General features: G+C 42.3%; 1 protein-coding gene across 1 annotated transcript in view; it reads left to right on the top strand.

The window, feature by feature from the left end:
- MAP3K15 (mitogen-activated protein kinase kinase kinase 15) overlaps positions 1-15,856 on the top strand; it is a 147,301-nt gene that overhangs the window by 53,700 nt on the left and 77,745 nt on the right. Inside the window, exons 5-6 of the mRNA XM_068532581.1 lie at positions 120-288; positions 2,293-2,399. Coding sequence (XP_068388682.1) covers positions 120-288; positions 2,293-2,399 — 276 coding nt within the window. The remainder of the gene's footprint in view (positions 1-119; positions 289-2,292; positions 2,400-15,856) is intronic.

Below are 15,856 nucleotides of genomic sequence, written 5' to 3'. Positions count from 1 at the left end.
GCCCCCATGTGTTAGCCTAAGTCCTGTCAACGAGAACCAAGTTTGTTTGAGCTGCTAAGGGCAACACAGTCCTGGATGCACATGGATGCGACTGGAGGTTTTCTTGTTTTCCTCTCCAGTGCTTATTACAAAGAAGCCTTGTTAAATGACATCCGGAGAGCCAGAGAGAAATACCAGGGTGATGAACTGGCGAAGGAGCTGGCTCGCATCAAACTCCGCATGGACAATACCGAGGTTCTGACCTCAGACATCGTCATTAATTTACTGCTGTCCTATCGTGATATCCAGGTATGAAATATGCTTGTCTGAGGCTATCACAGTTCTTCCTCGACATGAGGAATTTCTCACATGAAGTACTCTCACACTGGGTGTATGGTTAGGTAGCTGTTTTACAGACAAAATAGGGATGTGGCTAGGTCATAGGTCACCTCGCATATCTGTTGTGGTGGAAATATTGAAGAAGGTTTTGTCATATCAGAAGGCCACTCCAGCAAAATCTCAGAAACAGTACTGCTTAATAAAAGGAATTAGAATTAAACAGTTTATGTGCACTTTGTGTTAGGCGTTGTTCCAAGCCCTTTGCAAGTCCTAATTCACTTAATCCTCTTCATAAGCCTATGGGGTGTACGCTTGGATTATCCCCATTTTACAAATGAGGAACATGAGGTACAGAGAAGTTAAGTAACTTGCCTAAGGTCACACAGCAGTTGGCAAAGTCAAGATTCAAACTGAGGCAACCGGCTCTGTCCTCTTTGCTCTTAACTCCTCTGCTACTTCCTTTAGGCCTTTGTCACTTCCTTCTTTGTTTACCACTGCCTGTTAGTGAAAGGGAGAGCAGGAGTAGCAGAGGCAAGTCCAGGACCCAGGGAATGCAGGGGTTTATTCTAAGACAAGTGACAGAGGCTTCTGGAGAGTTCTTGAGACAGGGTTTGTAGAATATGGTACCATGGAGGAAATCAGTCGTTTCCTCCCTCCAAGTTTAATGCTGTGGAGCCATTTCTAAGGATGTCTTGCCTTCCTTTCCATTGGAGGAACGCAGGGCAACGTACATAACCTGCAGAATTCTACAAAGCCATATTGGAGGTTGTTGGCCACGGGTCTTTAAATCTGAATGAGAGAGACTTCCATTTACGACCTGAACCGAGAACAGAGTCAGCCACTTAGGGACCGTGCCCCTGGTGATAAACAGATGCATCTAATTGATTTTAATAGCAGATGCTATTAGGAATTATGATGATTAAATTATGCCCCATGGAACAAGAGAATGGGAATGACCTTTTTTGAAGTTTTTCTTCTGTTGAGCTGCTGGCTTCCTTCTGCCCTTGCTTTCACGCATCCCTCCTCTTTATAACCTTCCGTTGGTGGGACTCTCGGGCTCAAGGGTGAGCCAGAAGCTTCTTGGCAATACTCTGCCTTCCCTTTCCTTGGGTAGCAGCATCGAGGTGTAAAGCCACAAAACAGACATGAGATTTCAGTGGGAAGTCCTCATCTGCTAACTGTGGCTGGCTGTCAGCGAGTTGGCCCGAAACGATTGTAAGCCCGGCTGAAAGGGTAGCAGATGGCACTGCTCGGAGGGGACACAGCTGAGACAAACACGGTAGCAATTTCTCCCTGGGTAATTATGCAGTTTAGAGCTGTGGTTCTCAAGCGGGGGACATGTGGCAGTATGTGGAGATATTTTTGGTTGTCACAACTCGAGGAGGGAGGGGGAAGTGCTCCTGGCATCTAGTGGGTCAAGGCCACGGATGCCGCTTAACATCCCACGATACACAGCACAGCCCCCACCATAAAGAATGATCCAGCCCCCAAATGTCAGTAGTGCCAAGGTTGAGAAATTCTAGTTTAGATGAATGTGATTGTTTCTGACAAAATAGGAAGGATTGGGATGTTTCCCCCCATTTACGTGGCAAATAACTGTAAGATTTCCTACATGTTTATGTCCCGTTCATTTTAACCCACAGCCCTGCTGGTGTTAACTCTCCCACACTCAAAATGTGGTAGCTTTTCCTGGCTGCTGGGCTCATTTGTTTTCTTTTATCGTCTTTGAATCTAACTTCCTTTCCTCGGTCCTTTTGTGACCTCTGATAGCAGTGATTCTTTCTCTGTCTTCTCTCTCATCCACCTTGTTGTTTTTAATCTCATTGCTATTCTTTTAAGGGCTTTAACGTCACTAAATGCTGCCTGTAGGGAAAGGCTTGTAGTTAAATGCTGAGGCAGTCTCATGTTCGTTCAAAAAAACCTGTGAAGAGCGGTGTTTCCTGTCTTTCTCACCTTGGGACCTCTTGCCAACAGGACTATGATGCAATGGTGAAGCTGGTAGAAACACTGGAAATGCTGCCGACGTCTGATTTGGCTGACCAGCATAACATTAAATTCCACTATGCATTTGCACTGAATAGGTAAGAGTGATAATGTGCGTATAGAGTTTTGAAACGTGCCAGCTGTTAAATTGTTTCCTTCTTTCATTCAGCCCTCATTGAGTATGAGCCAGATCCTGAGCTGAAAGCTAAAGTAAAGAAAATGGACAAGGCATGATCTTAACCTTCAGGGACTTTGTCTTTGGAACATATATTCGAGCTCTGAGGTCAGACATGTAACTAAATCCATACAGCTCAGAATGATAAATATCTTAATGAATATTGAAGCATAGTAGAGGGAGGAAGGCATTTTGCTTTGGGGTTTTAAAGAAGCTTCTCTGGGGTCTTTGGGGCTGGGTTGTTTTTTTTTTTCCCCAACATCTTTATTGGAGTATAATTGCTCTACAGTGGTGCGTTAGCTTCTGCTGTATAACAAAGTGAATCAGCCATAGTTATACACATATCACCATATCCCCTCCCTCTTGCGTCTCCCTCCCACCCTCCCTCCCTATCCCATCCCTCTAGGTGGTCACAAAGCACCGAGCTGATCTCCCTGTGCCATGCAGCTGCTTCCCACCAGCCATCCATTCTACATTTGGTAGTGTATATATGGCAATGCCACTCTCTCACCTCGTCCCAGCCCATCCCTCCCTCTCCCCGTGTCCTCAAGTCCAGTCTTCACGTCTAAGTCTTTATTCGTGTCCTGCCCCTAGGTTCTTCAGAACCAATTTTTTTTAGATTCCACATATATGTGTTAGCATACCGTGTTTGTTTTTCTCTTTCTGACTTAACTTCACTCTGTATGACAGACTCTAGGTCAATCCACCTCACTACAAATAACTCAATTTCGTTTCTTTTTATGGCTGAGTAATATTCCAGTATGTATATGTGCCACATCTTCTTTATCCATTCATCTGTCGATGGACACTTAGGTTGCTTCCATGTCCTGGCTATTGTAAATAGAGCTGCAGTGAACATTGTGGTACATGACTCTTTTTGAATTATGGTTTTCTCAGGGTATATGCCCAGTAGTGGGATTGCTGGGTCGTATGATAGTTCTATTTTTAGTTTTTCAAGGAACCTCCCTACTGTTCTCCATAGTGGCTGTATCAACTTACATTCCCACCAACAGTGCAAGAGGGTTCCCTTTTCTCCACACCCTCTCCAGCATTTATTGTTTGTAGACTTTCTGATAATGGCCATTCTGACCCATGTGAGGTGATACCTCATTGTAGTTTTGATTTGCATTTCTCTAATGATTAGTGATGTTGAACATCCTTTCATGTGTTTGTCGGCAATCTGTATGTCTTCTCTGGAGAAATGTCTATTTAGGTCTTCTGCCCATTTTTGGATTGGGTGGGTTTTTTTTTTGATATTGAGTTGCATGAGCTGCTTGTATATTTTGGAGGTTAATCCTTTGTCCGTTGCATCATTTGCAAATATTTTCTCCCATTCTGAGGGTTGTCTTTTTGTCTTGTTTATGGTTTCCTTTGCTGTGCAAAAAGCTTTTAAGTTTCATTAGATCCCATTTGTTTATTTTTGTTTTTATTTCCCTTTCTCTAGGAGGTGGGTCAAAAAGGATCTTGCTGTGATTTATGTCATAGAGTGTTCTGCCTATGTTTTCCTCTAAGAGTTTTATAGTGTCCAGTCTTACATTTAGGTCTTTAATCCGTTTTGAGTTTATTTTTGTGGATGGTGTTAGTGAGTGTTCTAATTTCATTCTTTTACATGTAGCTGTCCAGTTTTCCCAGCACCACTTATTGAAGAGGCTGTCTTTTCTCCATTGTATATTCTTGCCTCCTTTGTCAAAGATAAGGTGACCATATGTGCGTGGGTTTATCTCTGGGCTTTCTGTCCTGTTCCATTGATCTGTATTTCTGTTTTTGTGCTGGTACCATACTGTCTTGATTACTGTAGCTTTGTAGTATAGTCTGAAGTCCAGGAGCCTGATTCCTCCAGCTCCATTTTTCTTTCTCAAGATTGCTTTGGCTATTCAGGATCTTTTGTGTTTCCATACAAATTGTGAAATTTTTTGTTCTAGTTCTGTGAAAAATGCCAGTGGTGGTTTGATAGGGATTGCATTGAATCTGTAGATTGCTTTGGGTAGTAAAATCATTTTCACAGTGTTGGTAATTCCAATCCAAGAACATGGTATAACTCTCCATCTGTTTGTATCATCTTTAATTTCTTTCATCAGTGTCTTATAGTTTTCTGCATACAGGTCTTTTGTCTCCTTAGGTAGGTTTATTCCTAGGTATTTTATTTTTTGCAATGGTAAATAGGAGTGTTTCCTTAATTTCTCTTTCAGATTTTTCATCATTAGTGTATAGGAATGCAAGAGATTTCTGTGCATTAATCTTATATCCTGCTACATTACCAAATTCATTGATTAGCTCTAGTAGTTTTCTGGTAGCATCTTTAGGATTCTCTATAGTATCATGTCATCTGCAAACAGTGACAGTTTTACTTCTTGTTTTCCGATTTGGATTCCTTTTCTTTCTTTTTCTTCTCTGATTGCTGTGCCCAAAACTTCCAAAACTATGTTGAATAATAGTGGTGAGAGTTGGTAACCTTGTCTTGTTCTTGATCTCAGGGGAAATGGTTTCAGTTTTTCACCATTGAGAACGATGTTGGCTGTGGGTTTGTCATATATGGTCTTTATTATGTTGAGGTAAGTTCCCTCTATGCCTACTTTCTGGAGGGTTTTATCATACATGGGTGTTGAATTTTGTCAAAAGCTTTTTCTGCATCTATTGAGGTGATCATATGGTTTTTCTCCTCCAGTTTGTTAACATGATTTATCACATTGATGGATTTGCGTATATTGAAGAATCCTTGCATTCCTGGGATAAACCCCACTTGATCATGGTGTATGATCCTTTTAATGTGCTGTTGGATTCTGTTCGCTAGTATTTTGTTGAGGATTTTTGCATCTATGTTCATCAGTGATATTGGCCTGTAGTTTTCATTTTTTGTGACATCATTGTCTGGTTTTGGTATGAGGGTGATGGTGGCCTCATAGAATGACCGTGGCAGTGTTCCTCCCACTGCTATATTTTGGAAGAGTTTGAGAAGGGTAGGCGTTAGCTCTTCTCTAAATGTTTGATAGAATTCGCCTGTGAAGCCATCGGGTCCTGGGGTTTTGTTTGTTGGAAGATTTTTAATCACAGTTTCAATTTCAGTGCTTCTGATTGGCCTGTTTATATTTTCTATTTCTTCCTGGTTCAGTGTCGGAAGCTTGTGCTTTTCTAAGAATTTGTCCATTTCTTCCAGGTTGTCCATTTTATTGGCATGTAGTTGCTTGTAGTAATCTCTCATGATCCTTTGTATTTCTGCAGTGTCAGTTGTTACTTCTCCTTTTTCATTTCTAATTCTGTTGATTTGAGTCTTCACCCTTTTTTTCTTGATGAGTCTGGCTAATGGTTTATCAATTTTGATTATCTTCTCAAAGAACCAGCTTTTAATTTTATTGATCTTTGCTATGGTTTCCTTCATTTCTTTTTCATTTATTTTGGATCTGATCTGTATGATTTCTTTCCTTCTGCTAACTTTGGGTTTCTTTTGTTCTTCTTTCTCTGGTTTCTTTAGGTGTAAGGTTAGTTGTTTATTTGAGATGTTTCTTGTTTCTTGAGGTAGGATTGTATTGCTATAAACTTCCCCCTTAGAACTGCTTTTGCTGCATCCCATAGGTTTTGGGTCGTCGTGTTTTCATTGTCATTTGTTTCTAGGTATTTGTTGATTTCCTCTTTGACTTCTTCAGTGATCTCTTGTTCATTTAGTAGCATATTGTTTAGCCTCCATGTGTTTGTATTTTTTACAGTTTTTTTCCTGTAATTGATATCTAGTCTTACAGCATTGTGGTCAGAAGATACTTGATACGATTTCAATTTTCTTAAATTTACCAAGGCTTGATTTGTGACCCAAAATATGGTCTATACTGGAGAATGTTCCATGAGCACTTGAGAAGAATGTGTATTCTGTTGTATTTGGATGGAATGTCCGATAAATATCAATTAAGTCCATCTTGTTTAATGTGTCATTTAAAGCTTGTGTTTCCTTATTTATTTTCATTTTGGATGATCTGTCCATTGGTGAAAGTGGGGTGTCAAAGTCCCCTACTATTACTGTGTTACTGTCGATTTCCACTTTTATAGCTGTTAGTATTTGCCTTATGTATTGAGGTGCTCCTATGTTGGGTGCATAAATATTTACAATTGTTATATCTTCTTCTTGGATTGATCCCTTGATCATTATGTAGTGTCCTTCTTTGTCTTTTGTAATAATCTTTATTTTAAAGTCTATTTTGTCGGATATAAGAATTGCTACTCCAGCTTTCTTTTGATTTCCATTTGCATGGAATATCTTTTTCCATCCCCTCACTTTCAGTCTGTATGTGTCCCTAGGTGTCAAGTGGGTGTCTTGTAGACAACGTATATACGGGTCTCGTTTTTATATACGTTCAGCCAGTCTATGTCTTTTGGTTGGAACATTTAATCCATTTACATTTAAGGTAATTATTGATATGTATGTTTCTATTACCGTTTTCTTAATTGTTTTGGGTTTGTTATTGTAGGTCTTTTCCTTCTCTTGTGTTTCCTGCCTAGAGAAGTTCCTTTAGCATTTGTTGTAAAGCTGGTTTGGTGGTGCTGAACTCTGTCAGCTTTTGCTTGTCTGTAAAGGTTTTAATTTCTCCATCAAATTTGAATGAGGTCCTTGCTGGGTAGAGTAATCTTGGTTGTAGGTTTTTCCCTTTCATCACTTTAAATATGTCCTGCCACTCCCTTCTGACAGGCAGAGTTTCTGCTGAACGATCAGCTGTTAACATTATGGGGATTCCCTTGTATGTTATTTGTTGCTTTTCTCTTGCTGCTTTTAATATTTTTTCTTTGTATTATTATTATTATTATTATTATTTTAAATTTATTTTTGGCTGCATTGGGTCTTCATTCCTGCGTGCAGGCTTTCTCTAGTTGCGGCGAGCGGGGGCTACTCTTCGTTGCTGTGCGCGGGCTTCTCATTGTGGTGGCTCCTCTTGTTGTGGAGCATGGGCTCTAGGCACGCGGACTTCAGTAGTTGCAGCACACGGGCTCAGTAGTTGTGGCTCGCAGGCTCTAGAGCACAGGCTTAGTAGCTGTGGCACACGGGGGTTAGTTGCTCCACGCCATGTGGGATCTTCCCGGACCAGGGCTGGAACCCGTGTCCCCTGCATTGGCAGGCAGATTCTTAACCACTGCACCACCAGGGAAGTGTATTTAATTTTTGATAGTTTGATTAATATGTGTCTTGGTGTGTTTCTTCTTGGATTTATCCTGTATGGGACTCTCTGTGCTTCCTAGACTTGATTGACTATTTCCTTTCCCATATTAGGGAAGTTTTCAAGTATAATCTCTTCAAATATTTTCTCAGTCCCTTTCTTTTTCTCTTCTTCTTCTGGGACCCCTATAATTCGAATGTTGGTGCATTTAATGTTGTCCCAGAGGTCTCTGAGACTGTCCTCAGTTCTTTTCATTCTTTTTTCTTTCTTCTGCTCTGCAGTAGTTATTTCCACTCTTTTATCTTCCAGGTCACTTATCTGTTCTTCTGCCTCAGTTATTCTGCTATTGATCCCTTCTAGAGAATTTTTGATTTCATTTATTGTGTTGTTCATCATTGTTTGTGTGCTCTTTAGTTCTTCTAGGTTCTTGTTAAACGTTTCTTGGATTTTTTCCCATTCTATTTGCAAGATTTTTTATCATCTTTACTGTCATTACTCTGAATTCTTTTTCAGATAGACTACCTATTTCCTTTTCATTTGTTTGGTCTGGTGGGTTTTTACCTTGCTCCTTCATCTGCTGTGTATTTCTCAGTCTTGTCGTTTTGCTTAACTTACTGTGTTTGGGGTCTCCTTTCGCAGGCTGCAGGTTCGTAGTTCCCGTTGCTTTTGGTGTCTGCCCCCAGTGGGTAAGGTTGGTTCAGTGGGTTGTGTAGGCTTCCTGGTGGAGGGGACTAGTGCCTGTGTTCTGGTGGATGAGGCTGGATCTTGTCTTTCTGGTGGGCAGGACCACGTCCGGTGGTGTGTTTTGGGGTGTCTGTGAACTTATTATGATTTTAGGCAGCCTCTCTGCTAATCAGTGGGATTGTGTTCCTGTCGTGCTAGTTGTTTGGCATGGGGTGTCCAGCACTGTAGCTCCCTGGTCATTGAGTGGAGCTGAGTCTTAGGGTTGAGATGGACATCTTTGGGAGAGCTCTTGCCGATTGATATTACATGGGGCAGGGAGGTCTCTGGTGGACCAGTGTCCTGAATTCGGCTCTCCCACCTCAGAAGCTCAGGGCTGACAGCCGGCTGGAACACCAAGACCCTGTCAGCCACACGGGTGGAGAACGTGGGCTATGAGTTGGGTGTCAGCCACTGCCCTGTTGTAGCTCTGTCTCAGCTTTCTCCAAAGGTCACCCAGATACATTGGGTTATTCCAGCATTCCTCAGAACTTGCACATGCCAGTCTGGGATTTGTAGATGTCCTCCTGATACTCTTCATTGAAATACGTTGCATTCATGGTGGTGAGAGATATGCTAATAGTGTGTGTTCTCTTCAGTTCAGAGACTGGGACAGTCTGAGCCTTCATGTGGCCAAGTCAGGAGCAGCTGGCCAACAGTCCCAAAGTGATAACATGTCAGATTCCAAGAAGGCTTTCTGCAGTGCCCGAGCAGTAGTCCCAAGCAGCCGCTCTGCTCAGCTGCAGCACTCTGAGCAGGGAACTCGGTGGGACCCTCAAACGAGGATTTCTGCTGGCCCTAGAGCCTGACTTGCCCACCCAGGCAAGGAGCTGAAGAGAGCATCTCCCAGCCCCGTCTCATCAGAGGAGCGGACACCTGGGTGGGGCTGGGTTTTGTTTTTTTTTAATTAATTTATTTATTTGGTTTTTTAAATTTTTGGCTGTGCTGGGTCTTCGTTGCTGTGCACGGGCCTTCTCTAGTTGCGGCGAATGGGGGCCACTCTTCATTGCGGTGCGTGGGCTTCTCATTGCGGTGGCTTCTCCTGTTGCAGAGCACGGGCTCTGGGCACACGGGCTTCAGTAGTTGTGGCTCGCGGGCTCTAGGCGCGCAGGCTCAATAGTTGTGGCGCACGGGCTTAGTTGCTCTGCGGCATGTGGGATCTTCCCGGGCCAGGGATCAAACCTGTGTCCCCTGCATAGGCAGGCAGACTCTTAACCACTGTGCCACCAGGGAAGCCCTGGGGCTGGGTTTTTAAGATTTAGTAAAAAATTGCCTCATGGGTGGGATAGAGTGTGGGATGGGAGTGGTGAAAAGGCCATTCCACTTGGCCAGAAGTGTGAGCAGATAGTTCTTCATGTGCATTTTGCCTTCTGGGAACATCCAGAACATGAGATGTAGGTGAAGTAAATGTCTGCAGTGAGCAGAGTGTGGAGGGTGGGACCGTGTCTTGAAAGGACCTTGTATACACAAATAAGGAGCTGAGAGTGTCTTGTAGGCTGGGTGGGTGGGGGCAGGTTTAACAACAGGATTAACGTTGTATGGTGGGGAAAGACTAGTTTTATGTACTAGTATAATCTGAACTTTGGAATACAAATTGCTGGGCTAGGTAGAGTATGTGAGACTTGGAAATTGCTGCCTGGAGACCGTGAGCCTCAAAAGCTTATTGCTAGGGGTGTCAGCTAAGATGCTGTAGTAAAGAGCCCCCAAATGCAGTGATTTAAATCAGATTGAAATTTCTCTTTTACAAAGCAGTCTAGAGGTGAGTGGGCCAGACTAGTTGCATAGTACTGCTCCAGAAGTTGTTCAGGGTCCTAGCTTCTGACCATCTTGTTGCTCTTTCATTCCCAGGAGTGTTGTCCTCTTCTAGTTGAAGCTAGGTCACTGCTACTCTGTGTTCCAGCCTAATGAAAGGAGTAAAGAGTGGAAGCCCAGGGCAAGCAGTTTCCTTTAAAGCAAGTAGAATTTGCATATGCCACTTCCACTGACATTCTATTGGTGAGAACATAGTCACATGACCCCTATCTAGCTGTAAGGGAAGCTGGGAAATGTAGTCGCTAGTTGGGTGGCCATGTGCCCATTCAAACTTGGCTACTATGGATTTGGAGGATAACTAGGAGTTTGACACATCCAATTTCACGAAATCCAAGCTGCCTAAATGTCTTAGTCCTACAGTCACTCTTCCTCCCCAGTAAGATACAGGAAGAGGGGTGGCATTAGGTGAACATGGTGAGAACCACGCCCAAATACACTTCCCACTGGGCCTGTCCTCTGCTGGGGCCAGGAATTGGTCATGTTTGAATCACATGGCAAAAACCTCTGAGAAGATATTCAAACATGGCTTGAGAACCAAAGAGTTCTGGCACCTTCTTATCAACCTTCCATGGCCAACATCTTCCTCAGGAAATGAATAAAGTGAGGGTCGATGGTAACCCGAGTTAGAGGACTTTGGGGTCTGATTTCTCAGAGGCTTTTCTTTGCTTCAGCAGCTGGGTTAAGCTATAGATTGTAGACCTGCCACTGGCAGCACCTGCCTGACAGCAGCAACACAGAAGCCCATGGCTTCAGGATTCTTGTAGTGCATATGAGGCTACATCTCTCTTTTATATTGAAGTATGTAAAATGCACAGGCAGTGAAATGCGTAGATCTTTATACAAATTGATGAGTTTTAATAGACATACACATGTAAACAACACCCCTATCAAAATATACAACATTTCCAATCCCCCCCCAGAAAGTACCTTTGTGCCCCTTTGCAGGTAGTCCCCACCCCTCCATAGGCAGCCATTATTCATATATTGTAACCTCTGTCTCCATAGATGAGTTTTTCCTGTCCTTCAACTTTGTATAAATGGAATCACACAGTACGTACTCCTTTGTGTCTGGCTTCCTTCACGCAGCATTGTGTTTGTGAGATTCGTCCATGCTGTTGGGTGTGTGACTAGTTCATTCTTTCTCCTTGCTGTGGAGTATTTTGTTGTGTGGATATGCCGCAAGTGATTTATCCATTTTACTGCTGATAGACCTTTAGGTTGTTTCCAGTTTGGAGATACTAAGAACAGTCCTGCTGTGAGCATTCTTGTGCATGATTTTTGCACACATACGGACACATTTCTGTTGGGTACATAGCACGTGCTTGTGTCCTGCTGTACTAGATACCGGCAAATAGTGGTAGTCAGGATTTGGATTCCTTTTGGCGGAGGGGCTTCATGGTCTCTATGAAAATGTGCCTTCTCTCTCCCCAGCAGTCTTTAAACTCAGCATCCCAAGGCGGGGAACATTGGGAAGGGCATCTTCCTTAAGCCTGAAAAAAAAAAGTTTTGTAACTCTCTTCCCCCAGAGTAGTGGGTTCTGCTTTTATTTATACTTAAATTATACTTGGTCGATCCTTGACTTAACAAGGATTAATGACTTATCACTGGTGAAGTTTCTGGAAAAATGCCTGGCACACTTTAAGTGCTATTCTAAAAAATGGCTCATTAAATTAAAACTAAGAGGGCCTTTTAAAGCGCTCACCACCAAGTCTTTTCCCGGACCTAGCAGAGGTAATGGTTGTCAAGCAGAATGAAATAATCTGATTACCATCCACTCAAAGTAATGAAAGAATAAAACATGTTTTGAAATGGAAAATCAGTATCTAAGAGAACCGGGTGTGGCAGGATGAAGTGATTCCTAGAGGATATATGTTTCCCATTTGGAAGCAGAATGGCTGGGATTGCTTGCCAGACAGCCACCTTTCTGATGATGGGTCTTTTCCTTCTAGTCTGATGGCTCCCTATTAGACAGTGGTTCTCTTCACTGCCGGGCGAACAATCACCACAAGTATGTATACTGAAGCTGGCTAGCCTCCTCAGTGCCAAGAACCTCATTTTCTCCAACCAGCGAGGGATTTTCTGTAGAACTGAAATATTTGCTTCATTTATACATGCAATCTGATCCTGAATTTCACATCTTTGCTTTAGGTATAATTTGGCCACCTGTCAGCAGAGTCACAGTAGGATTTCGCATTATGTACAGTTTTGAGAAAGTTTATGGAGACACCGTGTTTCTGTAAAGGGGAATATAGTGATGGACAAATAATGAATTTTCCTGCATTACAGTTGACCACTAACTCTTAGGAAGTGGAACAAATGATGGCCATCAGTGTTACTAAAAGTTGACGGTAATGAATGATTTGACCCTCCCTGTATTAGGCAAGGGCTCCCTGTATTAGGAAAGCTGCCTTGAGTCGGCATCTTTTCCTGATAGCTTCCCTTTCACTGCCTTAGAAGCCCATTCAAAGCTACTTCAAGTTTCCACTGAGCCGTTAAATTGCTTGCCTCCCAATGGCATGGAACGTTTATGAACAGTTTTTATTTGCTGTTACTTTTACAGACAGGATTTTACTAGATATGCTAATGCAGCCAGAAGATCCTGACCAGGGATCCAGGCAGCAGGCAGAGGCATGGCCTGGAAGAATAACAGAATCAAAGTCCTGGGTTTAAAAACAACAAAACTTGCCTGTCTCAAAGCAGGAGTGTACTCATATTCTACTCCCTGCATCTTTGGGTCCAGACTGCCAGCCCTGGCAAAATTGAACTCATTGAATTACTCAGCAAGTGGAAGGGATACTGAATGTGTGACACGTTTATTGGAATATGATGTGTGTCTCTGTAAGTGAGTTAAGGGGAGTGATGGAGAGAGGAAGATACTCTGTGGGCCCTAGAAACGTGTGTGGGGGGAATATTAGGTGAAAGTTACTGAATCCAGCCCACACCAAAGGGTCTGCAGGCTTGTTACAGAACCTACAGCAGTCAGCTCATCCTTGGCCTCTGGGCTGCCCAGCCAGGTCATTGCTCAGGTGGAGGGACGGTGAGAGCTTGTTGTCTCTGCAGTAACCACCAGCCTCCTTTTTTTGGTTTCTTTTGTTTATATTCACTGTGTGATCTCACCATATGTTTATATAAATAGCCATTTTTTATTACATGTTTGTAAAGAGTAGGAAAATGATGATATCACCCTACTTTTTTTCTATTTTTTTTTAATTGAAGTATAGTTGGTTTACAATGTTGTGTCAGTTTCAGGTGTACAGCAAAGTGATTTTATATGTATATATATATACACACACACACACACACACACACACACACATACATATATATATACACATATACATGTATATATGTATATTTGTATACGTATATATATTCTTTTTCAGATTCTTTTCCATTATGGGTTATTATGAAATATTGAGTATAGTTCCCTGTGCTATTCAGTAGGTCCTTGTTGTTTATCTATTTTATATATAGTACTGTGTATCTGTTAATCCCAAACTCCTAATTTATCCCTCCCAACCTTTTCCCTGTGGTAACCATAAATTTGTTTTCTGTGTCTGTGGGTCTATTTGTGTTTTGTAAATAAGTTCAATTGTATCATTTTTTTAGATTCCACATAGAAGCAATATAGCGTGATACTTGTCTTTCTCTGTCTGGTTTACATAGCCCTACTTTTATAGTTCATTTGCCTTCAGCTACCTAAAACCATGTTGCAAAAGAAGGATACATATTTGTGGTGATTGAAGAGAAACACAAAATCTGTGAATTTACAAGGAATCATGTAGTCCAGCGGTCCCCACCCTTTTTGGCACCAAGGACCGGTTTCGTGGAAGACAGTTTTTCCATGGACCGGGGAGGCGGCAGGGAGGGGGGATGGTTCAGGCGGTAATGGGAGCGATGGGGAGCGGTGGGGAGCGGCAGATGAAGCTCCACTCACTCGCCCGCCGCTCCCCTCCTGCTGTGCAGCCCGGTTCCTAACAGGCCACGGATCGGTATCGGTCCCCAGCCTGGGGGTTGGGGACCCCTGATGTAGTCTAAATCCTTTATTTGAGAGAAGGGGAAGAAAGAAAGGCAAAGGCCCAAAATAAAATAGCTGGTCAATAAGAGCTCTGGGACCAGAACCTCCCAATTTTAGCACAGTGCTCTACCTACACTAATTTAATAATATCATGGCATAATCAATGAAACTCTTCCCAGAAAGCTTTAGCTTATATTTTGTTTGCCCGATGGGCAACTAAAATAAGCCATGGGCCTCTTGGAATTGTAGGGCCATACTGTTACATGTCCTACTTTTTCATGTATGTTGAGAGCATTAGACAGTAGCTGAATATTGAAACCGCTTTCCTAATAAACACTTTTTATACCAAAAGACCAGTTGCTTTTTTTTTTCTGAGAAGTGGACCATCTTATTATCTTCTGGGCAGTGGCCTGGCCAATACTACATATTTTCCTTTTGAAACATATTTATCCAAAGAACTTACCAATTCCATCTGTCCTCCTTCCTCCCCGCTGGCCTCTTTGAGCCTATGTTATCTTCCTTTTCTGTCAAATTACTGCTTGAGTTCCCTTTCTTTTGTCCTTCCTTCATTGACTGACTTATTTGTGTGTCAGTGGAAGGGCTTTGTGCTAAAGAAGGAGAGAGCTCGTTAAGGGTGACTCAAGTTAACGCGTGATTTCAAAATGTAATCACGTGTGTATGTATTACATACTTGAACTTATACAGACAGGTGAACTTGTTCTCTTCATATTAATCATGCTGCAGTGCTCTCCCTTGGACAATGCTGCCATTATTCAGAATATCATTGTATCATTGGGGGGGGGGATTTTTTTCCTTCAGAATTGCTTTAACAGTCAGCTAACACGGTATATAGGAAATCAATATCATTACTGTGGGCTTTGAAGGCAAACAGACTTGGGTTTGAATTCCAGCTCCTATACTTAAGTCTTATGGCAATGGTCAAGCCACTAAATCTCCTGAAGCCATAACCTTCCTCATATGTAAAATGGGATACTAACATCTACCTTGCAGTAAGCTTTCCAGGGAGTAATCCTGGCATGAAGCAGGTGTTTGGCTGTGGCTGAGGCTGTGACTATTACTGTGTAGCTTGGTTACCCGTATTTTTACCAAATTTAAGAGAAAACTTTTGACCATTTCCAAATATCAAAACTACTAGGAAAATACAGAGATTTGCCACCAAGGAAGATAGTTTAGAGGAAGAAATTTCATAAAGCGATGTTGATAAAAGTGCTGTTAGCATGAAAACATCGCTGGGATAAGTAATGGTCCTCCGAGGTGATGATTTTGAATGAGACAGGGTTTGTTTGAGTGTAGATATTTGTAGAAAAAAGAATGGTGTTTAGTAAAATTCAGAGTTGATTACTTTATAACAGGTTTTGCAACTTCGCACTAGTGCCAGCTAGAGCTGCGTACTTCTCTGTTTGGGAGGCCATCTTATGTATTGTAGGAAGTTTAGCAACCTCCCAGTCTTTCCGCACTAGGTGCCAGTAGCAACCCGATCCCCAAGTTGTGACAACCAGAAGTGTCTACAGACATTGCCAGGTGTCCCCTAGGGACAAAATCAGCCTTGCATGAGACCACTGCTTTATAGAGAGTCATTCTGGTTGTGAAAAGAGCATATATTTTGATGTTTGAATCACTTACCAGCAATACGATGTTGACAAGGTAATTAAATTCCTTAAGCCTGAGTTTGCT

The sequence above is a fragment of the Eschrichtius robustus genome, chromosome X (genome assembly GCF_028021215.1).
Source record: "Eschrichtius robustus isolate mEscRob2 chromosome X, mEscRob2.pri, whole genome shotgun sequence".
Lineage (NCBI taxonomy): Eukaryota > Metazoa > Chordata > Mammalia > Artiodactyla > Eschrichtiidae > Eschrichtius > Eschrichtius robustus.
Note: the sequence above shows the minus strand (reverse complement) of the source record. Positions and strands in the feature narration are given on the sequence as shown.